The sequence below is a fragment of the Semicossyphus pulcher genome, unplaced genomic scaffold (assembly GCF_022749685.1).
Source record: "Semicossyphus pulcher isolate SPU_LCO1_2020_fin unplaced genomic scaffold, fSemPul1.0.p SCAF_11, whole genome shotgun sequence".
Taxonomy (NCBI): Eukaryota; Metazoa; Chordata; class Actinopteri; order Labriformes; family Labridae; genus Semicossyphus; species Semicossyphus pulcher.
Window position 1 is genome coordinate 27,010,316 of NW_027211615.1, and position 27,616 is coordinate 27,037,931.

At 40.4% G+C, this 27,616-nt stretch overlaps 1 protein-coding gene across 1 annotated transcript in view; it reads right to left on the minus strand.

Moving 5' to 3' along the window:
* ift172 (intraflagellar transport 172) overlaps positions 1-27,616 on the minus strand; it is a 50,702-nt gene that overhangs the window by 6,218 nt on the left and 16,868 nt on the right. The window contains exons 18-40 of the mRNA XM_069683893.1: positions 26,384-26,491; positions 25,516-25,600; positions 23,678-23,770; positions 23,267-23,344; positions 22,563-22,811; positions 20,532-20,610; positions 19,686-19,806; positions 19,000-19,144; positions 16,177-16,266; positions 14,647-14,744; positions 14,181-14,316; positions 11,879-11,995; positions 9,281-9,423; positions 8,753-8,846; positions 7,254-7,318; positions 6,934-7,114; positions 6,685-6,794; positions 4,115-4,244; positions 2,257-2,355; positions 1,978-2,087; positions 1,694-1,757; positions 463-549; positions 196-312 (exon numbers count right to left, since the gene is read on the minus strand). Of these exons, the coding sequence (XP_069539994.1) occupies positions 196-312; positions 463-549; positions 1,694-1,757; positions 1,978-2,087; positions 2,257-2,355; positions 4,115-4,244; positions 6,685-6,794; positions 6,934-7,114; positions 7,254-7,318; positions 8,753-8,846; positions 9,281-9,423; positions 11,879-11,995; positions 14,181-14,316; positions 14,647-14,744; positions 16,177-16,266; positions 19,000-19,144; positions 19,686-19,806; positions 20,532-20,610; positions 22,563-22,811; positions 23,267-23,344; positions 23,678-23,770; positions 25,516-25,600; positions 26,384-26,491 (2,599 nt within the window). The remainder of the gene's footprint in view (positions 1-195; positions 313-462; positions 550-1,693; positions 1,758-1,977; positions 2,088-2,256; positions 2,356-4,114; positions 4,245-6,684; positions 6,795-6,933; positions 7,115-7,253; positions 7,319-8,752; positions 8,847-9,280; positions 9,424-11,878; positions 11,996-14,180; positions 14,317-14,646; positions 14,745-16,176; positions 16,267-18,999; positions 19,145-19,685; positions 19,807-20,531; positions 20,611-22,562; positions 22,812-23,266; positions 23,345-23,677; positions 23,771-25,515; positions 25,601-26,383; positions 26,492-27,616) is intronic.

Here is a 27,616-nt window from a genome sequence, read left to right on the forward strand (position 1 = left end):
CAATGAACGATAAAAGAGCTAAAAGAGTGGTAAGCTAAAACGTACAGAAGCATCCATTTGTGTCTCGAGAACCTGAAACTGGGCGTTAAAGAAGTTCATTCTGATCTCGTAGCCAAACAGGAAGTGAAACAAAGTCATACAAAATAAGACGTTTGAGAGATACTAAATGGACCTATAAGGGGGACATTTGTTCACCTGAGGGTTTGGTGGAGCTCCGTGCTGGACGTAGAGCTGCAGAGCCTTCAGGGGGTCTTCCTCTTTGATGAGTTGTGTCGCGTACAGAGCGACGTACTTATGGAGGATCTTAAAGCTCTGATGAAACACAACACGGACGATGAGAAGAGCTGAAACTGTGACGTGACGTTTTAAAACTAAATTCCTTGTCTGTTAAAGTTAAATTTCACATTAAAGAGTTTCCATCTTTCCAACTCTAATTAAATGATAAAGATCGTGTGCTCATACCTGTTTGGAGGCTGTATCCAGACATTTCTCCCACTGGCCTCTCTCTGCGTACATGTCCAGAGCCGCTACGACATCCACACCCACCAGCTGACACACAAGCACACACAGAGTCATAAAAAACAGCATTTCTGTTTCATGAACAGGAACTTAAAACCTGACATTAAACCATCTAAGAATGTATTATTCCCTTGATATCAAAAGGGCTTTATATTTAGACCAAAAAAAGTCAGTTTGCAGGTGATTTAAAAGGTATTTCAGAGTTTTTATTTCCTGGAAAACATTAAAAAGTGCTGATGACTCATCCTGCACTCGGGGGTGTATTCCTATTTTGCATCCTTTAACTGCTTTCTTGATGACTTCCCGTTTTTTTCATGCATCCTGTATATAAGGCAACAACTTAAATATGTGGATCAGCCATGGGAACTATAAGATTTCTGTATAATGACATTAAAATAGGATGTAAACGCTGCAACTTTTCACACGTTTGCAGCTTCGAACATCAGTGAATTGGGATTATTTGCTCTGTGAGGACTTAAAAAAACAGAAATCATGTACATTAATCTCAGTAATATGCACATTTAAAAGCGTTGTGCTGTGAAAGATGAATTTATCTGCTTCCTTTACGCAAATATTCGGTTAATTTCCTTCTCTGGGAAATATTTTGACTTCCCTGCTGTTTTTCTTTTGGTTAATGTTTGATAGAGGAAAAGATTCCTCACATTTTCTGAACCTGTATTTTATCTCAATCAGGCCCAAATTAACAGCATAATGGTCTGTGCCCACTAACGTCTTTCTTTTCACTGGCAGAGCCTATTTTCAACACAAAACCAGTGCAGTTGGGGCGCACTGTCCTCAACTGTCAAAGTCAAAATCAAATCAAGAAGGGGCGGGACTTCACATATCAACTTTGTCAAAAACAATGGCGGAGGAGAAGCTAATCCTTTTGTTTTTCGAGGGTACAATTTCCAGGTGTAGAGCTGCTGCTAACAACAGGACATGATTCCTTTAAATTGTTTTCTTTGTAAAATTTCCTTGAAGAAAAGCAAATATTCAGCATACAGAGCGACTTAAAGCAGACCTAACGGTCACTTACAAGGGAAGCAGAAGTGCCGCCAGATAACTTTCGTAACCTAGCAACAGTAAGCGCCGGTGAGAAGCGCTCTGAAATTGAGGACGTGGATGCGATGCAACAGTGAGACAGTAACATGTGTAACAGAGTAACGGTACGTACAGAGTCGACTTTGCCTTGGTTCTTCAGGTGCTCTTTGTATTTCTGGTCCACGTACTCCTCATATCTGCCAAAGATGACAAACAAAATAACTCTCTAGATGATTTCTGTATTTTTATGAGGTCATAAGTGTGATTAAGTAAGATGGTAACACAAAAAATATCTAATCAGAAGGTTATTTACTGTCTTGACGTCAATCTCAGACTTTGCCAACGTTTTCCGGTTTTTAATAACAGTTGTGTTTGTGTATGTGCTGTATATATGAACGTGTGTGTGTGTCTTCAAACCTGGGCTCCAGCTCCTTGGCGACTCTCTTGGCTTTGTTCCACTCCTCGCCTGCGATAAAGACGTCGATCGCCTCTTTGATGAGGTCCATGTTCAGGTAGAGCTCAGCAGCCTTAAACACAACACCAGACACATTAAAAACACAATACAATAACAATAATACAATAATTTAGTAAAAGTTCTTCCATCTTGGATGTTTACTCAGTCAGTTCTTCTTATTTAACAGCTTAAAAAGGACAATTTGTGGCATGATGTGTGTGTGTGTGTGTGTGTTCACCCACAGCGTTGTACTTCCTCAGCTGCGTCAGTCTTGGTCCGACCACCTGGACGACCGCCACAGCTCGATCTCCGCTGAGGAACTTGATGGACAACTCTGCAGCCTGGAAAAACACACACACACACACAAATACACATTTATTTTTCTACATCCTGGCATGAACATTAAAAGTATTTCAGTAGTTATAAAATCATTTTAGATGTTAACAGATCGACTCTGTGCATCAACGTACGGATTCTGTAAGAGCAAGTGAAAGGGATAATGTCCAACGTCTCTCTACATATTGATCTTTGTGACCCTATGACCTTTCCTCGAACACCACCAGGAGAACAACCATTCAGTTTCCAAATGAGACTCTCTCTCTTTCTCTCTCTCTCTCTCTGGTTAATTAAACTCCCAAAAGGAAAAAAAATAAGTATTGATCTCTGTGACCTGGTGACCTTTCTTTTAGCGACACCATCAGACCAACCGCTCAAACTCCAAATGATCTGACCTCCACAGCGCTGTGATCAATAACACACAATACCCGCTGTTCACCCCCGGAAGGAAATCTATTGATGCTGATGTCACTGTGACCTCTCCCCTCAGAGGAAAGGTCGGCTACCATTACACATCTACTCTATCATCCATCCATTACCCAAGCTCACAGGGGACGATGTTTTAGTGCCCAGCCTTTGTTCCCTTTATTTGTTTTGTTTATTCACTATTTGCTAAAACAAAAAAAACCTTTCGACTAGCTGCAGCAGCACCCACATCATATTATATTATCACCTGAAGGAGTTGTGGGCAAGCATTAATAAGAGAAACAACAAAAGCTTCTGTATTTTTTCTTAGAATTAAAAACATGAGCTGAGATAATGAATCATTTCAGGCCATAAAATGTCAAACAAAGCTGTGAAACAAAATCACATGGCACTTTGTTTTTGTCAAACCAACATTTCAAAAACTCGAGGACGGTTTGTGCTTGATAAATAACAGCTTTTGACAACTTCATTTGATTGTATTTCTCTTTTCCAGACTCCCCGAAGCTCTGTTTCTGTTTCTCTCCTCCTTCTCGGCAGGTAGCTGCGTACCAGCAGAAGGTAGTAGGTGTCAGTGCGCATGCGTAGCTAGCTAACTCAATTAGCGAGCTGTCAGAGAGGACAGCGTTTACTTTGTGGAAATATTCACATTATTCTGAATGTTTGGGTGAAAGGGACGAGAACAACATGATGGTGAAATGTAAGCTGTGTCGTCAGCTGTGAAGAGCTCGAAGCATCTGCAGCTAAACACAGCTCCACAACACTGGTGGGGCTAAGAGCCTGTGTTGTATTGTTGTCATGGAAACAGCTGTGCCTAACACTGTATGCCTCTGACCAGTTCACTGTCACAATGTTAGCATAATAAAGAGCTGTAAAGGTTATACTGCGTCTGTCATTCCTGTTATCAGGCTGCAGAGTTACAGATTAAGGGCCGTAAACGAGGCGATGCAATGACGGTAGAGTCGATACATTCAAAGGTGGACGGACAGCAGGCTACACGCCGTCCTGACAATATATCCCACATTTATCAAGTCGTAACGGGGGATTTGTGGTAACTCAAAAGTGATCTTAAGCGTTACCCAACACTGCTAGTGACCCAACATCATCACATAGTAACCAGGCTGATAAAAAAAAAGTTCTGAGGATTGAAAAATATCAATAAATTCTCATGAAAGAAACATAAAGCTGAGGACAGTGTGAAGAATAAATCAGACTTTCTTCAGGTTCAGAGCCTCCGTCTTGGACTGAGTATAAAAGTAAGTCATTAATTCTCTGACCAATGTGGCAGTAAGAGGAACTGCTGTATATTTGTGCTAATTGGACCAATATTAAATCTTTTACCTTCATCCAGCACTTCTCCATTAGGTTGGTGTTGGAGTCGTCCTTCACCTTCAGGTAACACTCCACAGCTCGGGAGTATTCACCCGACTGCTCCCACTCTTTGGCCTGTTCCAGCAGACCCTCCACACTCCTGAGACACCAAAAAAAGAGAGTCACATGAGGAGACACAAACAATATCATTTCATCTGAGGTGCATGTGAGGGCTTCTAACAGCTCAACAGACTTCAGAACCCTAAACAGACTTCTTTTCAGGGCCATATGGGAACAAAAGAAGTCATCTCAACTTGACTTAAAAGTTTAATAACAACATTTCTATTGAATTTTACTGTTAGTATCCTTGCACACGGCATCTCAAAGTCTTGTCATTCCTCGACGGAAAATTATAGCTCGCAAGAAATAAAGTGAAGAAAATTGAGGTTGTTGATGAAATGGTGCTAAATTGACGTTGGAAACGTACATTGGAAAGAAACTGACAGATTGCCACCAACTAGAGCTCCAACCATTTATCCACTAATTGTCCACTATTCAATTAACCTCCAACTATTTTTAAAATTGATTCATTGTTTATTTTCTTTCTTTCAGAAAAGGGCAAATCTGACTGCAGCTTCTTAAACGTGAATATTTTCTGCTTTCTCTCTTCTATGACAGTAAGTTTAATATCCTTGGATTGTGGACCAAACTACATGTTTGAGGACGTCATCAATATTTGACATTTTTCACAATTTATTAAAGAAATTAACCAACAAAGAAAATAAATAATGATTGGTTGCAGGCTAACAACGAAGATCCAATATGTCTGGGATGAATCGCTCGATCATGTCTTACATTTCTGATCAGTAGCTCATTTTATCATCAGTTATCAGTGCAGCTAACAGGGAATAGATTAATTCTGCCACACAGTAGCTATAATTTCAATTCATTTCAATTTGAACAACTTTATTAATCCCTCTTGGGGCAATTTATTTGGAGCAGCTTGTACATAAAAGACACTGCGAAGCACAGACTCAATAAATTATACAGAAGAGATAAAATTTGAAATAAGATCTAAATAAATACTGATATTAAAGTCGAGGTGAAATGAATAATGTCATTTTAATCCTTTTAGATCACATCCCCGGTAATATTGTGCATCTGTTTGACAATATAGGCAAAAAAAATACAGAAAATCAATTTCTTCGTATTCTTATATCAAAATCAGATCATTTTTTCTTCCGGTAAAACTAAATTTCACGCGTGCTTACGTAAGTTAGCACCAAACAATTTCAACCAATCAATCTGCAACATTTAGCCGCAGAGCACCAAGAACGCTCGGTCAGTTAGCTAGCTACTGCGCTGTGGAGAACGTCTGTCTACGCCCACTTCTCAACGATCAAATCAAATCCCTCTAATGATATGTCCCGCCTGCACGTCCTGTTTCACTCGGAAATACGTCACGATACGGAAGCTAGATACTCGAAATGCCGTTTCATCTCGACTTTAAGGTGACTGGTTATAAATAGACAAGCTTTATAAAACAATAAAAGGATAAATACTCTGTACCTAAGGATTTAGCAATCTAATTGCAGAGGGGACGAACGATTTTAAATAGTTATCAGTTTAACAAGCAGGTAAAAAAGAACGACGTAGTGATGGCAACGGAGAAAATTCACTCTAAAGAAGCTCAAATACCTGCAGCCTTTTGGAGCATCTGCTGGTTACAAAAGGAATTGAGATCTCTTTGTTTGACACCCGTTATCTTTATGTAACAGATTTTGAATAATTTAAAAGATTTGTGGTTTTCTTTACGACGTTTCTTCCAAAAATTGTTTTATTGCAGTTATTATACACTTCAGTTGGGCAGCAATGACTGAAACAAATACATTCATTACGCACATTTTCAAGGTAACGACAGCAGCAACAATCATGTCTACAGTTCGGTGTTTAATCACAAAGGATGTTTATTTCTAACTCTCTTTCCTGTTCCTCTCTGTCTTTTTTATTGCTTTATTTTCATTACGTTTCACGAACAGGAATCATCTGTAACCAAACAGAAATTCGATCACGGTTGTGGGAAGCACGAGGCCTTGTGCTCCTCTAAATTCTCCTCTATAATTCAGTATGTTCTCACTCCGACCCTCTTCCTCGTCCGTCTCCATTGGTAACTTTTGATGTTTTTTTTTCTCCCACGAGTCATTAAAGAGGGAGAAGCGTTTGGAGGGAGGAGGATGAGAGCTGTTTGCTCGCTGCTGCTGCTCTGCCTGGCTAACGAGCCTCTTCCTCATTGGTGGTTTAAATTTGGGATAACACACGAGCTGTGTTTTAATAAAGCATCAAACCAAGTCTTTGTGCATAGATTATACTGCTGGGTGAGCGGGAGAGGCTGTCAAACGTTCATGGTGGGTTTGTGGTTTTATTTTGGCTTTTTAGGAGAAACATAAAAACATTAGAGGTCAACAGAATCTAATGGAAAACATCTGATCTTTAATTAAGAGTCACATTCTCACAGCTTTTGGCATCTGATTGCAACAATAATAAGATATTCAGTGTTTTTGTTAAAGCAGGACAGCATCAAAGCTTTGCTCTCATCTCACCTGATTCCCTTCTTTGACGCCTCCTGCTCGTACTCCTCTTGCAGCGTGGACAGCTTGTTGGGGAGATACTCCTTACAGATACGCATGGCATCACTCCACATGTCTGCATCCTGATGAAATACATAAAAGAACATCATAATGCAAAAGCTACAGGTCTATTATTTCGATCTAAAAATAGGAAATCAGCACCATTTTAGTTGGAAAGCTGTTATTGCTGTTTCTAAGCCCAGTCTGACTCTCATAGCTCACCTTGTAATATTTAACAGCGATTTCGGGTCTCTGGGCTCGGAGCAGGAATGCTTCAGCCTTCTGGAAGTCTTTCTGTTCAAAGCAGAACTTGGCTTGGCCGACCAGAACCTCAGACACGCTCTCTGGATCGTGTCCCTCGGCCACCCGCTGCGCATTGGCCCAGTCCTTGTTGTGGACGTACCTGGAGCGGTAAACAAACACAAGGCACAAATATAACCAACAGAACAATAGTTAAGTCTTCTGTGTAGAAAAGGAACTGCCGTCCTTAAAGCCATTCACAGTCACACTGGGCTACATGTGTTAGCGTGGTCGGTACTCACATTAACACGGCTTCTTTGGGTTTTCCTGCTTTGATGAACTCGAGCTCAGCTTCAGGAAACTTTCCCTAAAATAAATAAACAGGTACAGAGTATCAGAATAGACGTGTGTGTATAACTGTCTTTCATGTAGTTATGTTGAGGTCTAAAATGTTTTTATGTAGAGAGTGTGACGACAAAGGACAGTAAAGAATCGATCTACTTTCATTTATCAGGATTCGCACTCTTACTTACTGTAGTTGACGTGGGCTAGCAGACATTCATTATGCAAGAATTACTAATAAATCATCACATTTACAGGACTGTGAACGAGAAGTATGTTTGACTGTTGTAAAATTAGATGAATCTAATATATTACTTAGAAATACGCCAAGGCAAAATGGATCATTCATCTCGTCCTTCAGATCAGACTCAGTTCTGTATCAATAACCCATTCAAGTGTAACACTTATTCACCCCTATTTTCTATGTTTTTCTTTCTTTATTTCCTTTGATTTCATGCTAACAAGGTCTTTGTGTTTATGTGGTGTTCATTTGTTTATGTTGTTTTCTTTTTTAAAGTAATAATCTCAAAGAATTTCATGTAAATAAATGTCTGCTAAGTCTCTATCTATCACTGAATGAGGTAACACAATGGTGACTGAGCCTATGGGCCACCGATGAAAACCTTTGCAGTGTTACAGACTGGGTGTCTGTGGCGCCCAGTTAGTGACGCGTTTTCCATCAGCCAGCAGTGGTTGGTCTGCCAGAGCGGGTAGGCGGAGCGAAGCAGCTGCTTTTCCGCTCTCTGCAAGTGTTGCGAGTATACACTAATCTACTACTGCTGAACAAACAAAGAAAAGATGGATGACTACAGATACAACTTCAACAAGAAGTGAAAATCCAAAGAAAAAGAAACAAACTCGACGCTCAGATGAAGCAAACAGTCTGAAAAGGAAAGCGACCGTCAGCCAGGAAAATCAAGAGTTACAACCGGAGCCAACCGTGGACGTCACACACGCAGCACTGTCTGGATATCTGGGAAGTGTGCTCCTGCAATTACAGTTTATCACCACAGGTGCCACCAAAGAGAACGAAACTGAGATCTTCGAAATTACAGCTTTGAAGTTGTATTTATGTAATTAAGAAGAAAGGTAGATATAACAAAAAGGAAGATGTATTCTAATTTGAGCCAAATATCACATGTAAGACTGTATGCCGACTAAAGAAGAAGCAGATTTCTTTAATGAAGCCGTTTCTTTGAAGACTACTGGTTGGATAAATATCTCACATAAAAAATAAACAGTTTAATATGTAAAAGAGATTTGGGTCCAAAGAATGAACACATGAAATTCTGCCCAAATTTCCCTGGAAAGTCAGCGGTTTCACAGGTATTAAATTGCTTATTGAAAATGATCTTGTTCGTGGTGGTGCGGTGGTTTTGATAAAGCATATCATGCAGACGAACAGTTATGGACAGCAGATATGTTTGATATGTTTGCAGCAGGGCTGCAACAGATTTACCTCGTCCTCCAGGTAGTTGGCGTGTTTCAGGTGGATCTCAGGAATCTTCTCTTTGCATGACAGTCGAGCCAAATCAAAGGCGAAGTCAAACGCACTTGGGAGTAAATAGAAGAGTAGGAAATGATGTCAGGTTTACAATAAATGACCGTAAGATATACACTCATTGCATTGGTGGAAAAGAAAGTTTATTAAAGCCAGCACGAGGAATGTCTTGTGGTCCAGATAGAAGACACAATAATGTCTTGATAAACTGTATTTATCCCAGAAATTTCAGAGCAGTTCGCCCCTCTTTTTAGTGACTTACTGACTCAGAAACTTCATAGATGAAAATGATTTTTGGAGGTTAAATTGTGGGAGCTCGTTGCCTAATAAAACTCGTTAAACCTCCAGATGAGGGACAAAATATCTCCAACATTACAAAGTAAATTAAAAAGCTTTTTTTCCTCGTAGGAGTTTAAACAGTTCTCATGAGACTCATTAGGGTGCGAGTATAAAATGAACCGCTGTGTGTGTCGTGAAGCAGCTTACAAGTTATTAGAAGCCGTCTCGATGGAGAACTCCAGGAGTCCAAACTTGTTGAGCAGCTTGACGGCCGCCTCTCCTCCCAGGCTGCGAGCCCACAGGTAGGCCACCTTCTTCTGGGCACCATCACCTCCATGGCTCTTAGCCACCTGACACACACACACACACACCAGTTTATGAGCAAATATATGTCTATAGGAGTCCTGCTGCGATATGGCTCCCTAACCCCTCAGCATAGACAATCAAAGACATTTGATAGAAGCTATAAAGCTGCACTGAGCTCACAACACAACAGCAGCAATATAATGATTCTCTCGCTCAGTGATCAGTAACAATCTACTTACCTCCTCCTTTTTAGCTTTTATAAGGAGCATTAAAAACATTTAATTAACTGTTTATAACACATGAAAATGTTACTTTGTATTTGTATGCAGCAATAAGTACATTTTAATTGTATATTTTTAGACAGTATTTGTCAGCAAGTATAACTTCTTCTTTGAAGACATATTTAATATTATTACAACTTCACTGTACAATCAATAATCTGTTTGGGAGGAGTAGAAGGTTTTGATAAATACAAACACTTAAATCTGCTAACTCCTAATGAAGCAATATCACATAAGAGGGAGTGATGTTGTGGCTGAGTGCGGCAGATAATCACAGCCATGATGATATTCAACATCACAACCTCGAGTGTGATATTGCTTTGATACAACAGTTATACAAGCGGCAAATAGCAGTAAACAGTAACAATCAACAACAGATTACTTTTTGCTCCACCAACTCAGTGAGTTCCTCAACTTAACTCAAACTGGACTTTTGTTGCTAAGCAACCCAAATATTCTCCTGCACTCTGTGTCTACAGGTTACCACAGATCAGCTGTTATCATCGTGTACATTTATCAGTTTTAATTTATCATCAGCCAGTGAAACAAGAGTCTGTGGTGTGATTCGGAGGTACCAGCTTGATCACTGTAGACACACATGGTCTGCTGTAAAGTCCCAGTGATGTTCTCTATAACAGCACTCATTGAAGGCCTCTTGTCCAATCAGATTACTTGGTTGGAACTAACTGTTGTCTAGATTATATTATATGATGCTTGTTATAAATACTAAATCTGAGTGTCAGCCAGTAAACTACATAAAAATTAAGAAAATTTAGACCAACTTTGACAGGTGAAATTCACTGCAAACATTTCTTTTGAATATTAAAATGTCATAAACTGGTTTTGTCCTGTTTTTTTTTTAGATCCTTAAAGTCACTGTAAAAGTCTGAAATTGTATTCTATACATCAATATAAGTACCTTAAACACATGCTTTTAACCAATATACATCTTTAATGTCATTGACATTTAACTGTGTGTGTTTAACCTCACATTAATTTACAGGTTTTTGTTAAATTAACTTGTGATGATAAGTAAAGGGGTCTCTGGAACACATCCAACACCTAAGCTATGCTTTGACTGACATGTTTGCTGTATCCCAATTTACAGGCTGCAGCCTGCGAAGGAGGCGGTCCACGGAGGATGCTCCATTCATAGCCTGTGTAGGCCGTTAAATCCGAACTAAAATGAGACGGTCTGGTCTACCCTTGCGCCACCAAACACCGCTCCTGTTGCCTAGCAACAGGTAGCTAGCGGGCTAACTAGCTAGCATAACTAAAGTCACGTAAGCTAACCTCTTATTTAAAGATAATTTGTTTCAAGGGCCCTTTCGTTTTCTTAAACATGTGTGACACTAGCTGTTCGATTGAGTTGAAACCAAAAAGTTTTACATTTTAAAGTGTATTCCTTGGCCGTTTAAAAGTCTGCCATTTCGTTTGAATTGCCGCGCAATGAATCTCAGGATACGTTGGGCCACGAAGGATGCACCCGATGGATCCATCACGGCCTCAAACTGGCAGAGTGGGGCTGTTCAAACAAGTCAAAATTAGATACTGAGGGACTGCAAGGGATTTACTCCGGCTACTCTACAAGTTTCAGCTTTGTTTGAATCAAATTTACCCACTTTTTCAAACACTTTCAAGGTACCTGAACCAAAAATTTCAAGCCTCCTCAACATCTTAATTGTTACTATAAATGCAATTGTGAAAGATAAAGTTTACAGGATTCCCGAGCAATCGATGTATATTGCCTCTTTGTTTACTCTACCAGCTGCACGCCTCACTTTCTGTGGCTCTTCTCCAAAGCCCATTTTTATATACACTGTGTAACTCAGCCGGTTGTAATTAAAACGACAGCCTGGCATGTTTCTAAAGTGATAAAAGAAATCCACCTGTCATCTAGTTACTGTTTCCTATCTGGAGACAACAAAGAACTAAGACGCAGGGATGGTTTCATTTCAAATACTATAAGATTTGTGGTTTATATGATTGACAGGAAAACTGGAGATTTGTATTAATTGTAGCGTATTTCTAACCATAAAGAATCAAATAAATTGCCTTCCAAACTCTAAAGACTTCATACAAACCATAACTAATTATTTGTTGTGTAAAGGTTTTAGCCTCTAGAATACACGATTACAGTTCATACATTTGAGCACACAAACTACATTTGGAGCGGTAAAAGCTCGGAAGTCTTCAGAAATAATGTGACCGTATTTACCCTGTACGCTTCCTCCCACATATCGTTGACTCTGTACATTTGGACTGCAGCTTTCCAATCATCAGCCTCCATGAAGTGGTACTCGGCCTCTGAGAGCCTGGATTCAGCCTCCAGCTCCTGCAGGACACATTCACACCACACATAAACATAACATACATATCATGCCCAGTAAGGCTGTCCAAAACAGCCCGATCCAGCAGTGATTATCTACATAGAGAACTGATTAAAGTATGTGAATGTACGTCCTAAATAGAGGTGCTGATAAGTAGAATTCATGTCCCTTCAGCAATCGTTTTTCTCAGTTGGCGACACAGCAAAAAAGTTAAAGCTGCTGACAAAAGCAAGTAAAAACACTTAGGGATGAAGCTCCATTTGGATTTCTTCTGAATCTTTTTACTGCAACTATCTGGAGCTTAAAATCTCAGAGTCGGAGCGACCAAATCTGGACTCAACTAATATAACATTGTAAAATTAGACATGTATTTCGCCTGAATGTAATGAAAGTATGTTGATTGGCATCTTTCTACCTTCAGAATTGAAAGCAAATTCATTCTTCTTCTTCTCTTTGTCTCACAAGTTAATCAGACCACCATAACCGCACTATGAATGCACTCATCTGCTGTTACATAACAACTAGAGGACGGTCTCGCATGCCATCCTCATATTAAAATCATGATGAAGTTGTAAAGGTGCCCAAACTGCAGCTTCTCAGATGGGAAACCTAATTTATTGCTGTCTGAATACTGCTCTTGAGGATGCTGAGCGGAGCCGAGCTGCTACTTTTCAGCTCGTCTTACATGGGCAGCAAGAATTCAAAGGATGTTTATGTTTGTGGTTGAACTGTAGAGTAAACAATCTCAAATTATCTAGATGTAAATAAATAAAGAAAAAACTCCCATAATGAGACTTCAATTCATGAACAGTGCAACTTAAGGCCTACTACATCACATCCCAGATGTTTCGGGATCAATACAGGTCAGCTGTTGTGCCCTATAACAGCCAGACGACCAATCAAAACAATGTAGGCAGGATTAGCTATCCAGCTACCTCACTGCATCACTTAAGAGAGGTCAAAGAGGGGCGCTGCGTTTAGCTTCGTGGTTAAATCGGGCCTCTCATACACAGAGGCAGAGCCCTCGATGCAGCAGCCCCAGGGCTCGACTCCCACCCTCTGCCCCCTGCATCGTGTCATCCCCGGTCTCTGACACTACCCACTGTCCTCTCTCTGTCAACAAAGGCATAAAAAGAAAGAAAAATGGCCTTAAGGTGTACGTCATCGTGACCTCACTCGTTGGTTTGTGGACTACTAGAATTTTGTCTGTCTCCATCTTGATTTTCTGGAGCCAGAAGTGACCATATTTGGAAGAAAGAGTGGAGCTGGAAAAGACGAAAGGGCTTGCAAATGCTAGGCTATGAGCTAACGCTAAGCTATCATCTATTGCTAGTGCAGGGATTAGCAAGGAGCATCCGTGATTCAAGAGGACTGTGATATTAATTTGGATGCTTATTCTGGCTTTTGCATAACAGGTTTAAAAATGGTCTAAGGTGGCCACGCCCTAAAGTGTTCCATGTCGTCTGTTTTACTCTCAAAAAGACCATAATTTACTAAATGAACACTGTGCTGTATTGAAGAAGAGTTCAAATTAGCAATGAGGACCATAAAGTCATGAGGAAAATGTCCTCATGAGGTAAGAAATAGGCTCATTTTATCATCAAGATCTGCACAGTTAGACCTATATTTGCAACCAGTGGAGTCGCCCCCTGCTGGCCGTAAGAAAGAATGCAGGATTAAGACACTTGTGCATTCATTCTTCAAAACCATACACTGTATAAACAATGGACGTAGCCACTGTGACGTCACCCATTGGTTTCTCGACTGCATAAATAAAGCCTAAATATGGCCGCCGCCATGTTGGTTTACTGGAGCCAGAAGTGACCATATTTGGATGAGAGGATGGAGGTGGAGACGAGAGAGGAGTCTGCAAACGCCAAGTTATCAAAACTAGTCTGTGTCTGTGGCTGAGCCTCAAGTGGACACTCAAGGAACTGCTGTTTTTTACACTTCTGCAGTGGCTTCATATTTTAACATCAGAGGTTGCCGCTTGTTCAAAACCCGAGGCAACATCCACGTCTTTTATTCAGTCTAAGTCTGTTACTGATATGTTATGGAGACAAACCAAAATAACCTAAATTAACTGTTGATGATTTTCGGGACTTCAGCTCTAATTGTTGCCATCAAATTGTTGTTGAATCTTTGTTATCTGTCTGGTTCCTCTTCAGGCTTATTTAAAGCCTGCTTTACCTTGGCCAGGTGAAGGTGGGTCTCTGTCAGTAGGTCCGGGTGATGTTTGGCCACCAGGCGAATAACATCATCAAACATGCGGTTCTTCTTGTACATGGTTATGGCGAGGTCGGGCTGCTTCACTGCGGCAAACAGCCTGCACACACACACACACACACACACACACACACACACACACACACAGAAACATTAGTAATTGAATTGTTTGTTTGCGTTTCAAAGTTTGAGTGTCAAAAAGTAAAAGAGAAGTTCTTTTGTGAGTCGGTTGAGATGTAATGGAAGGAAAATAAAAAGACAGTCGAGTCAAAACAGCGTCTGAAATTACCACCTGTCAGCAGTTAAATACTGTTTTTTCTCACTCTAATTGTGAGCGATGACTTCAAACACAGTCACGTTAGTCCATTTACGACACGTCCAGCAGCAAGCGATGCGACAAATTGCTATAAATAAGTCAAACTCCATTTACCTCTCAGCCTCCTTGAATTTGCCGTCTCTCTCCAGCTCCTGAGCTCTGCTGATGTACAGAGCCATGACTTCCTCTTCTGTCATGCACTTCACTGCCAACTGCAAACAAAACACTTCATTTAGTCCATTAATAATCAGGGGCCTAAATATACATACAAATAGCCCAATTTGTGTTTTGATTATCACTCAATCTGAGCACGTATTCTCCTTTTTTTTCTTTTAGATGTTATGAAAGACCCCCTCCAGTGAAACAAAGTGTTTAACCTTGTAAACATCTCCATGTGCTGTTCTTCATGTGCTACAAGACATATCAGGGACAACATGAGCAGTCACCTCCATGGCTGGGCCTGTCTGCTTTTAAACTGCAGTGTACCAAGGACAGGCTGAACAACACGTTTTCAGATTGGCAGGTTTGAGACGTCACAAACCTAAGGAGCCAATCCCGTTAATGGATGGAGTGATGCTATGCATATCATTATGTGTAACCTATGGCAACCACTTCAGCGATGCGCGAGGCAGCTGTAACCGTCATCGTCTTTTTTGCAAACTCACTACTGACTATTCACCTTAATGTTACTACTGCTAATTACTACATTTCAAGCTAGCTAAGTTTCAACAAGTTGCTACTAAATGATGGCAGAGACGTGTTTTGTTTTTGCGATGGAGGGGGCGGTTGGAAATGTGCATAGTGGGCGGGGCCTATGAAGATTCAGGAATTTTTAACGAGGGAGAAGGAGGAGATGCCTTGGGAGGATTTTTACAAGGTAATTAAACTTATTTTGCAGAAAAAAAACATATCAGACACAATTTATTATTTCAAGCAGAGCATTTTATACGTCTTAAAGCATGACTGGAGCTGCTCTTTAAGCAAACCTAAATCTGCAAGAGTTTTTCGCTGGTTATGAAACAGCCTGAAATTTATTCTGATCACTTTATATGACCTACAAAAGCAAACCTAACCATCAGAGACAAGACTGATTATTTCTATATCATTATTTTTAATGCCTGACACCGCTGGTGGGGGGCAGGTGTCAGACGATTGTTTACATTTTACAGTGCAAAATTTAAAGTGAGTGATACATATGACTGTTAGAGAAAGCAGGATGAGTGTATTTTTAAGAAAAACCACCACTGAAGAATGTTCAGGACAAAATCAGCAAAGAGATAAGAGGTACGGCTTTGTCCACAGGGGGCGCCAAAATCTTCATAAACCGAAAGTTCCTCACAGGAGCTTTAATTTCATCTACCTGTGCATTATCAGTATGTTCTTATTTTGTTGTATTTTATGAACAAATAAAGAAAAAAACAATTAATGTGATGGGAGCAAATAAGCGCTACAATGTTTACATGTCTGAACACACACGCGGTAAAAGGTCTTCTCTACTTTGACAAGATTAGGAATAGGCGATAAAAGAAAAACAATCAATTTTAGCCTTCAGCGGTCACAAGTAGAAAGTTGACATTTTTATCTATTAATGTTGGTCTCTTTTTATTTGACATGCTTGTTTGTGTAGTGCGTGTCCTTACTGACCTTATGAGCCTCCTCCCAGCGTCCTGCTGCAGTGAACATGTCTATAGCATCTTTGATGTGGCCTCCTTTCACAAACAGCTGCTCTGCCACCTGCAGGCCATTAACACACAAAATAAGCACACACATACACTCAGGAAATATAAACACTTAAAATAAAAACCTAAACATTTTGATATTTCCATGGCACATTAATATATATTAAAAAGTCATTCCTAAAGGCAACATAGGACTACAAAAACAAACTGAAGAACTGCTGACATAGTGTGTAACTGTTGGAAGAATTAAGCAGAGATTGTAAGGTGGGAACAGGGAAGCATTCATCACGTCAAGATTTCTGCTACATAAAGGAAAAAGTTTTCCTCCATTGAACCTGTGCTGCACACCGGCATCAGTGAAACAAATGTATGTGCCGCTCGGTCGTCCGTTCTGATTAAAAAATGTTAACTCATTGTTTTTTACCTGATAATTCCTGTATTGAAATCACAGGTGTGAGCTTCCTCCATTGTTTAAGTTTGCAATTGAATTATACTTTTCCTGCAACTTCCACAAGTTGGAAAGCAAAGAGCTTGTTATCTTAATTACTTTCTGTGAATATGCCCATAGAGCAAACAGACTGAAATGGCCTGCTATTTTCAGAGGCTGGCAGTCTGTGGAGGCTGTTTGGCTCAGCTGAGCTCATCAGAACGAGCAGAGCACACGCCGCTTCACCGTCATCCTCATCTTCCTTTTTCTCTTTTCTTTGTATTTATACCAGATTTCTCTTCCTCTTCTCCTTTTCATCAGTCCTGTTTTTCTGGTGTTTTGGCAACGTTTGTTACAGGCATCCAACTTGTCATCATTGCCAAAGCACCCTCGAGCAAACACAGCCCACACACTGCTCCACAGAGACTGAACTAAACCTGTTTTTGTGTACAAGGTTGTGTCTGTATGTGTGTGTGTTTTGGGAGACTGTACACATCCCTTAGAGACGTTTGGAAATTAATTGCCAGTAGCAAAATGTCACCACCTATTTTACCCCTCTGGAAGCGGTGGTGTTATTCTGGGAGTAAAACTAACCTCAGGAGCTCACCGAACCACAAACCCAAATGTACTTGCACTTAAAATTGTATCCAACTACATTAATGAGGCATAGTTTTGACATTAATCAAAGCAAATAACAGAGGCTCTAATAATAAAGGTCTAAATTAGGTTACTGCTACTTTCATACTTCTTGCCTTCCATGAACATCTGTGAACCATTAGTTTTATCCATGCATCCATTAGTAGGAGCTAATACTTTCAACCATTTATCATTTAAGTTTTAGCTAACTATTTCAGCTGTTAAGTTTAAGCAGTTTTTTTTAATTGTTTAACCATTAGTTTTAGCTAAGTATTTCAACCGTTTAAGGTTAGTTTTCGCTAACTATTTTAACTGTTTATCTGTCAGTTTCAGCAAACTATTTTAGATTTTTATCAATTAGTTTAAGCTAACTATTTCAACTGTTTATTTCTTTGTTTTACCTTATGGTTTCAACCATTTATCAGTCAGTTTCAGCTAACTATTCAGCTTTTTATCCATTAGTTTAAGCTAACTATTCAGCTTTTTATCCATTAGTTTAAGCTAACTATTCAGCTTTTTATCCAGTAGTTTAAGCTAACTATTTCAACATTTGTAGTTTAAGCTTTGTGTTTTATTTGTTTAGCCGTTTTAGCTAACTAGATCAACTATTGATCCATCAGTTTTAGCCATCTATTTTAGCTGTTAATGCACAGTTAACTATCGACACGGTTTATCCATTAGTTTAAGCTTATTATTTCAACATTTGTAGTTTAAGCTAATTGTTTCAATTGTTTAGTCATTAGTCTTAGCTAACTATTTCAACTGTTTGTCTGTCAGTTTCAGGAAACTATTTTAGGTTTTTATCAATTTGTTTAAGCTAACAATTTCAACTGTTTATTTCTCTGTTTTAGCTTACTATTTCAACCATTTATCAGTCAGTTTCAGCTAGCTATTTCAGCTTTTTATCCATTAGTTTAAGCTAACTATTTCAACATTTGTAGTTTAAGCTAATTGTTTCAATTGTTTAACCATTAGTTTTAGCTAACTATTTCAACTGTTTATTTCTCTGTTTAAGCTTACAGGTTCAACCATTTATCAGCTACTTTTAGCTAACTAATTCAACCGTTATTCATAGTTGAAGTTAACTATTTCAGCTGTTTATCCATTGGTTTTAGTAACTATTTAAACCTCTTATCCACTAGTATTGGGTAACTACGATATCAACCTATCATTAGTTAGTTATAGCTAAGTGTTTCAAACATTTATCCAGTAGTTTTAGTTACTATTTTAAACATTTATTCATTAGTTTCAGCTTTCTATTTTAGCAGTGTATCTATTAGTTTAAGTTTGCTGTTACAATTGAGCATCTATTAAGTTTACCTTACGATTTTAAATGCTCATCCATTATATTTTGATAATTACAATCAATTCAACTATTTTACATGTTTATCGGTTAGTTTTAGTGACCTATTGTAATTGTTTATTCATCAGTTTAAGCTAATATTTAAAAATATTTATCCATTCTTTTAACTTCCTTTTCAGGCGCATTATTAGCTAGTTTTTTGAGCACTCTTTCATGTCCTGATCAGGTGTTAGAGCTAAATATATGGACACATTCATTTAATACAATCTTATTAGTTGAATTACTCAGCTATCCTCTCCTTATCCCCTGGCAACTGCAGAGGCACCATCGGGGTACAAGTGCCTCTGGTTATGAATCAGTCTAATGCATAGTGAACAATAGTTAAATCAGCTAATCTGACAAACTATCACAAGTCCTCTCACCTCATAGTCCTGCAGGGAGGCGTAGTGCTGTGCTATCTTCAGGTAGTACTTCCCTGCTGACGAATCCTCCTGTAACTCCAGGATGTGGACGGCTTTCTTCCACTGTCGAGCCGCAATGGCCGCCTCGATGGCTTTCAGTGAGCAGCTAAAAGGGAAAAACAGACAACAGACAGTATTTAGAATAAGTGTTTCGTGTATCAGTTTAAATGAATGAAATTAGCATTTACCAGTGTATAGACGCTAATTGTGTTGCTCCACCAAAAATGACAGACAGCCAAATTAACAGTAAATTCACTTTGGTTAGGATTTAAGTAAAACCAAATTAGCTTTTTAAGACTGAGGTACACATATAAACTTTACTGGCAGAACAAATGATCAGCGGATGTAGTATTTTTAAAACCTTTGTTGCTGTGGGGAGTTTTAGCTTCCCACAAAATTCAGCTTCAGATGCTTTATCAACCAGGAGTGAAACACAATCTGTGCGCTAATCACCTGTTTTTATTTGGTATTTTTTGGGAAAAGGATATAATCAGGTTTAAAGATATCTCCTCTCATCCCTCTATTGTGGTTCTGGTGATGATTTAAAGAAAAACTGGCTGTCTCAGTTGGATTGTTTTTCATGTGTCATCTTTCCCCCCTCTCCATCTGCCCAAAGCTTTGTCTCTTCAGTCCTGTACACCACGTACCCTGCTTCAATGAAGTGGTTGATGGCGGCATCCATCTGTTTCTGCTGGACGAGGTAGTCTCCCCAGGCCTCTTCCAGTTTCACCACCTCAGCGGGGAAGGCAAGGCGAGCCAGCTCCACCGCTACAGGAAGCAGGAAGGAGAAACTTTATGTAAGATACTGCATACCTACACTTAACCTTAACAAAATACATCACCTGTTGTCCAAGACCGTGTCACATGACTAAGATAAATACTACTTTTTGTACCCGTGATCCAACGTAAAAAGGTATTAGTCTGCAACCATGCTAGCTGCACTAGCTAGCCATGCTAATACATTTACAGTGAGTATTCTTACAGGCCTGTGTGATGTTTACAATTAAGCAAGTCTTGATGCTAACATTTGCTAATTAGCAGTGTACAAAGTACAAGCTAGGCTGATGGGAATGTCGCTAGTTTTGCAGGTGTTTGATCAATAATGAAATAAAAATTTGGCTTCGTAGAGGCGCTACATCAAAAAGCAGAGGATCAACAAAGTGATTAGAGTTCTTCCTGAAGGGGTGCTTAAGTGTGTTCTTTGATAATCCATCCAACAGCTGTTGAAACATTTCACTCAAGACCAAAATGTCAACCTGATGACGGCACGAGAATAACATTTAGAAATCACCAAAGTCAGTAGATTTCATCCTCTTGGAAACATTGAATTAACCAAATTTGAAACTAATTTACCAAAAGTTGTTCCAATATTTCTATCTCAACAGAAGTCCCTCGCTGCGAGCATAATCAAAAATCACTTTAAAAACAAATTTTGGAAGATTTTTATAAATGAAGTGAGGGATACCCAGGGTGTCTACATGTCACTGATTTACCTTTTCTGAAGGCTCCTCCTTTGACGTAGCACTCCAAAGCTCTTTGGTTGTTTCTGATCTTCTCATACAGATCTCCTGCCTGCTCACAAGACAAAGACAATAATGATTGATTGAGACAAATGGACAGATATAGAAATCCAATATTAATACCTCGGGGTTGTCAGGAATGTAAACTAAGAAGCCAAAAGCAAGTGAACATTGTACCCACATACTTTTGTGTACTCTTGGTCTGGGGCTGTTTTGGTCCTGCCTTGACACAATGATATTTTTGCATCCCTAAAGCTCAGACAGAGCGCGTTTGGAAGGCTGTAAAACGCGAGGCGCACCGCACTGCCTTTTTTGTTGAAGCCTATGGTTAAAAAAAGAGCAGCTCACTGCAGCTTTTTTTAAAACTGTTTTTTAACTCTTGCAACCACCGAATCATCAGCTGTCATTAACCTAACAGTTATATTGTAAACTGACAGAAGCCTGCCTCTCCTTTCATCCGATTGGACACTGAGACAAAACGCCCATGACGTCGGGTGCTTTTCTGCTTTTAGTTTGCTTTTAGAAAAACTTGAAGCACTCTGCAATGCAAAAGCAGCGCGCAAAAAGCCTCTCACTGAAAACAACTACAAAACTACTCTGTCTGTTTGGGCTCTTAAACTTCAGACCTTATCTCCCAACATTTGAGACCACCTCAATGATATTCCTGTGGCAGAATGGGAGATGCTGAACTATACATATGGCTGTAACATCTGTCTGGACATGATTAACATTTTTTAAAGCCCCCCTCCAAGTGTTTAACCTTGTAAACATCTCCATGTGGTGTTCTTCATGTGCTACTAGACATATCAGGGACAACATCCGCAGTCATCTCCACGGCTGGGCCTGTCTGCTTTTAAACTGCAGTGTACCGAGGACAGGCTGAACAACACGTTTTCAGATTGGCAGGTTTGAGACGTCACAAACCTAAGGAGCCAATCCCGTTAATGACGCTATGTATATCATTATGTGTAACCTATGGCAACCACTTCGGCGATGCGCGAGCCAGCTGTAACCTCATTGTACTTTCTGCAATCTCACTACTGACTACTAACGTTAACGATACGACTACTAATTACTACATTTCAAGCTGCTAAGTTTCAACAAGTTGCCACTAAACGACGGCAGAGACGTGTTTTGTTTTCGGCTGTAATTTTACAAAAGGAGAAGCGTAGCACATAGTGGGCGGGGCCTATGCAGATTCAGGAATTTTTAATGAGAGAGAAGGAGGAGATGCCTTGGGAGGATTTTTACAAGGTTATTAAAGATATTTTGCAGAAAAAAACATATCAGACACAATTTATTTTTTCAAGCAGAGCTATTTATATGTCTTAAAAAATGACAGGAGCTGCTCTTTAAGACAATATGTTGACTTTTTTGTTTCTTGGAACAATTTGGATAAACACACGAGCTGTTTATGGCGCTTTAAGTGGGATATTTCGACCCCAAACTTATACCTACAGGCACAATCAGAACTACTTGATTTTTTCCCAACGACTTTCAGCGGAAAGTTTGTTTCCAACTAAAATGCTAATTCAGTGGATTTTTAACCTCAACAACAAAATGCAGAAATAAAAAATCTGTTGAAGTTACAGATAATATACTGAATGTCTGCGGCAAGTTCAAAATCACACATTTCAAGCATCCATATATACCTTCAAACACCTAAAATAAGGAGCCCCACACCACGGGGATAAGGCAACACATTTTGCTCTGAGGTTTCTGTCTCTCTTTCTAAGCCTTTCTCCCACCTGTTTTAAAAACACAGATGGCTGGAGGAGAAAGAATTAAGTTCTCAGACAAACAGCAACAGAAAGAGACACAGAGAAATAACAGACAGATGGAGGGAGACAGAGAGTAAATCTGAATAAACAAAGAAAAATGTTGTTCCTCTGTTGATACCTCTCCTCTCCTGGCATCTGCTAGGAGGGGAAGAAGAGGTTGGAAGGGAAAGACTGAAATTAAGAGTTAAATAAAGGTGAACTAGAGGAGGAAGAGGAGACTCACCCTCTCATAAAACTCTCCCTTGATGAGACTGGCGGCGATGCGGCTGACGGTGTCGCTGTTGCTGATGATCTCCGGCCGGCTGATGGCCAGGCGGGCGGCTTTGGCCGGCAGCCCGGCCTTCAGGTAGAGGTTGATGGCTCCCTGGAAGTCTCCCTCGCTCTCCTTCACCTCACCGGCCTTCTCGTCCTGACCCGTCTCTGTTAACCACTGGTAATAGTTCCCACGCAGGATGTCCAGCTCTGCGTGGCCCTGATGTTTAATTTTAGAGAGTGGGGATGTTAGAAATAGGTAACTATCGAGTCCTGGAACAGTTTGTTGAAGGAAGTGTGCATAAGACCTGTTCGATATCAAGGATACTGGCTATGTGTTTTGGTAGCATTTAGAGTAAACCTACATGTTTGTTTACCAGAGGGCCTCTTTCATTGTTGTCAAACTGATAAATGATTAATAAAGGTTTATCTATAAAGGGACAGGTAGGTACCATGTCACATACCAGAGCATTTATAGACTATGGTGGCGTGCAGAAGTTCACAAAAGACAACCTACAAAATAGGCAAAAACCCAAACGTTAAACTTCTTTGAGGCTGCAACAAATGACTGCACCACACGAAAGGCTGAAGTGTGCAGCAGCAGCAGAAGGGACCGACTCTCCCTCTGGTAAAATGCAAAGTGGTTAAGTATAAATTTAGTCTGTTCATCATTACCTTGGCTTCAGCCACAGCAATGCAGTCGTCCCACATGTGGAGCTCCTGGTACATCTCTATAGCTTCATCGATGGCATTCTGCACAAACACAGAATAATGAATGAAATACTATTTTAACTTCTGTAAGTCATAATGTCTGTACAGGTTTGATATTGATACACTGAAGAGCAGATGAGTGTTGGGTGTGTTGTAAAGTCTGAACTTAAATCCATCTGTTATTAAATCTACAAACAGAAATGGTTGATTTTAAATGTCACAATAGAACAATCGTTATTTTCATGTCGGCTTTTGCAAGCAAGTTTGTACAATAGGTTTGGTTATATGATTAGAAAACAGACCAGCACAAACATGTAGATGTGTAGTTCGCACAGATAATAAAGAATATAAGGATAAACAGGGTGTGTCACCAACCTGCTCCATGTAGTGCATCTCAGCCTGTTTAAAGTCCTTATCCAGCATCGCCACGTGGGCCTGGACCTGGAAAAACTCTGTTCCATCTCCTCCCTGCACACACACACACACACACACACACACGCGCGCGCACGTGCACGCACGCACGCACACACGCACACACACACGCACACGCACACGCACACACACACACACACACACACGCACACACACACACACACACACGGTTTGTTTTGTAACGTTTTTTTTTAACTGTCCCAGTGTTAATTATTTAGGACCACCCAAAAGAAACTGAATTGATTTCTAATTGGTATGTTTCATTTGTGTATAACCACCTGAACTAAGTCAGTTGAGCTCATCGGACTTGTTGTTCCCATCCCTTAGCATAATCAGCAATTGTTTGATATTTGGTGTCTTGAGTGGGGGAGGGGCAATTACTTCATCGGGTTCATCAGGAGCCGAGTGCACCAGCTGGGCGTACACCTGGGTGTAACGTTACATCCGGCCTGTAGCTGAAAGTTACGACAGACTTTGAATTACGCCCTGTGCACCAGTTAGACTTAAGCCCTGTTTGTGTTGCACTCCGGTGTATCTTTTACGCCTAGGATGGAGCAGGCATAAGTTCAGAAAGTCAGACTTAAATCCACGGTCAAACAAACGGTAAAAGTAACGGTCACAAAACCTAGAGCGTGAGAGCGTCTTGTTGTTTTACAGGATGATAAATAAAGTGGTATTAAAACGAGAGAGAGTGTCATCCGCGATCAGACCAAACCACTGGAAATCTACTCGGACAGTGAGTTGATCGAAAGGTCTCGTTCTGGCAGACAAACTGTTTGATTTAATCGAAGAGCTCTCCCCTCAGCTGCCTCCCTTTTGTTTTCTGTGTGTGTGTTGTTTAGTTTTGCTGTGAAAAAACTTTCAAGTTGTGCAAACAACTATGAGCGTCCTTATTTCACTATCCGTAAAATGTATTTTTCTGTTCTTTTGTTTTGCGTTATCCGTATCTTCTGTTGAAAATTTGATGGGAGAAGTTAGAGAGTGGAGACGTGTGTTGCATGGCAACAGTCACTGCTTATTGAGTGTTCACGTGGACACACATCATAAGACTGGACGCAGCTACAACCTGTATCAGTTAGGCTTGGTGCACTTGGTTTAAATTCGAACCAAGAAGTCAGATGTAAAAGAAAAGACCTTTTTTTTTTTTTACACCCAGCTGGTGCACTCGGCTCCAGGCGGGCACCCTCTTTCATTGGTGTTTGGTTGACCACGACACCTCCAGAGCGCTCAACAGCAACACTTGGCATCCAAGGTGTGCCCCACTCCGCTTTAGCCCCTCATGGTGGACATCGTGCAGCCCAGTTGAGTTGGTTCCTGTCCCTCCAAGCAGCCTCTGATAGTGTCTTGACGGCTTGTCAGAGGGCTTGTCCTCGAACCCCCATCAGGAGCCTGGTTGTTGGCATAACAACAAACCTTCTATACCCAACCTCTACAAGGAGCACCTGCGCACGCCAGCCGCGTTGTTTTGCCTTTGCTGCTATGTCTGCGTACTTATGGGTTTTGCTTGTGTACACAGTATTGTTGGGATTTTTATATCTTAGACTTTGTCCGTTATATCGACAGAGGAAGTGGGGGCACTGGCTTTAGAGAAGGCCGTTTACATGCTATCCTACATGCCTGAAGAGGGAAGAGTGAGGGGAGCATTTATCAGTTGGTTGCACTCTGAAACCTAACCGGCAACACACTTGTCCTTTTAATGTAAAAATAATAGTATTTGAAATGCTGTTATAAAGTCAGTGTAAAGATATACTGTTGAGTATCTGTGCTGAGATGAAACAAACCATTTCCTGTGAAACTTTGTCTGCAATCTGGTTCGTTTGGTGAAGAAAACGTACAGTCGAGACGTCCCCTAATGCAGCGAAACACCTGCACAAGAAAAACAAAGAGAGAGCAATCAAGTTAGCGGCAGAAGGCGAGGGAATAAACACAGAAACATTTAACAGCGTGAAGGACAAAGGCAATGCTGTCTGGTCAAAGCTCTAAAAGAACATTTCGCTTAATGAACGGAGATAAAGTGGAGCTTTTGTCTAATTAGCGTGCAGACTGAGGGTCTGAGAAATGAAAAGAAACATGTCAGCATTTGGCCACTTTATTACCAACTCTCTCTGAACTGTTGCATCAGATTAAAGAACAAGTCATGAAAGAAAAGAAAGACTCTTTCTCTCTTCCCATCCTCATTAACACGACCAACTCCAGACAAAACAGTTTCTTTCCCCGATTTCATGATTTATGTAAATCAGGCCGATGCCTAACGATCAGCGGATGTTTTATTAATGACGGAGGATCCAAATTCAGAAAAGTTTCTCTAAACAGAGAGAAATAAAGAGGGAGAGAGAAAGAGAGGAAATGCTTGTGATACATAGAAAATTAGAACATAAAAACAGTCTTTGATGATTAATGAAGTTAGAGAGGGAGGTCGGGCAGGGACACAGTCATCTGCTGCGTGTGTGTGTGTGTGTGTGTGTGTGTGTGTGTGTGTCGTTTTCATTCCAGGTGACCGAGATGCCCTTGTTTTCACACGTCTCTTCGGTCCCAAAGATAAGTTTCAGTTACAATCAGGACTAATACAGAATGTAATTAGTTCAGAGAAATGAGCATTAGCTTGCAGGGTTGTGTGTGTGTGTGTGTGTGTGTGTGTGTGTGTCTGACCTTTCTGCGATGTGCAGCTGGTGAGCCTCCAGAGCCAGCTTGCTGAGCTTCTTCCACATGGCTTCAGTCTCTGATGACATCTCCAGAGTCTCAAGGAATGCTGTGGCTCTGTTGACACACACACACACACACACACACACACACACACACAGACGCAAAGCTGAGTCAGGCAGGGACACAAGTCATGAAGCAAAACCACAAGAAAAGACAGATTCACCAGTATTTTTTGTTGCGGATGCAGTGCGACATTCAGCATGAGAACTGACAAAAACTGACCACAGATATAAAAATACAGCCGGGCAGCAGAGTTGTGTAAATATGGAAGAAACTTTGGTTATTCAAAAGTCAGTTGCAGTTTGGCAGTAAGTCTAAAGTCCTATAAAAAGCAGCCAATTGGAGATTTTCTAACCCACTACCATGGCGTCGATGAGACACTGAGTGGTGTTTGCTCTTAACAGGGTTCCTGCACGTTAAATTAAAGACTTTTAGTATATTGAATTTGTATTTGTGTTCTTTAATCAGTACAAAAAAAGATGTTGTTAGACATAGTCGCTCTAGCTGTTCCCCTGTTTACAGTCTCAGGGTTTCTGCTTCCGGAGGGAGCTCGGAGTAGAGCCGTTGAGGTGGTTCGGGCATCTGGTCAGGATGCCTCCTGGGCGCCTAACGTTGGAGGTTTCCAGGCACGATTAACTGGGAGGAGACCCCGGGGTGGACCCAGAGCCTGCTATAGGGGTTATATATCCCACCTGGCCTGGGAAGGCCTCCAGATCCCCCAGGAGGAGCTGGAAGGAGGAGAGGGACGTCTGGGCTAACTTGCTTAGGCTGCTGCCACCGCGACCTGACCCCAGATAAGTAGAGGAAAATGGATGGATGGATGGAACTAAGAATTATTTTTAATGATAATTAAGAGTCTTGTCTTTTATCTCTAAAAAATGTTTTTTACGTGAGCCCAAAGTGATGTTTCCTAATTGCTTTAATGTCCAAACAACAGTTGTCTCTTAATTTACTCTGCCCTTCTTCTGAGCCTTTGATTAGTTGTTTTCTCGTCTGCACTTTTATTTCCATTATTGCAATTGGAGCAACTTATTACTGCAATTTCACCGTTTAATTTCTTAACACCTTGTTAACCATTTATTTTTTTCTATCTTAATGGATTTTATTGTTTTTTTTTAATTGCTCAGTTTTTAGATGCCATTCAAATGCTCGTCTTTGTCTTTGTAGAACACTGTGACA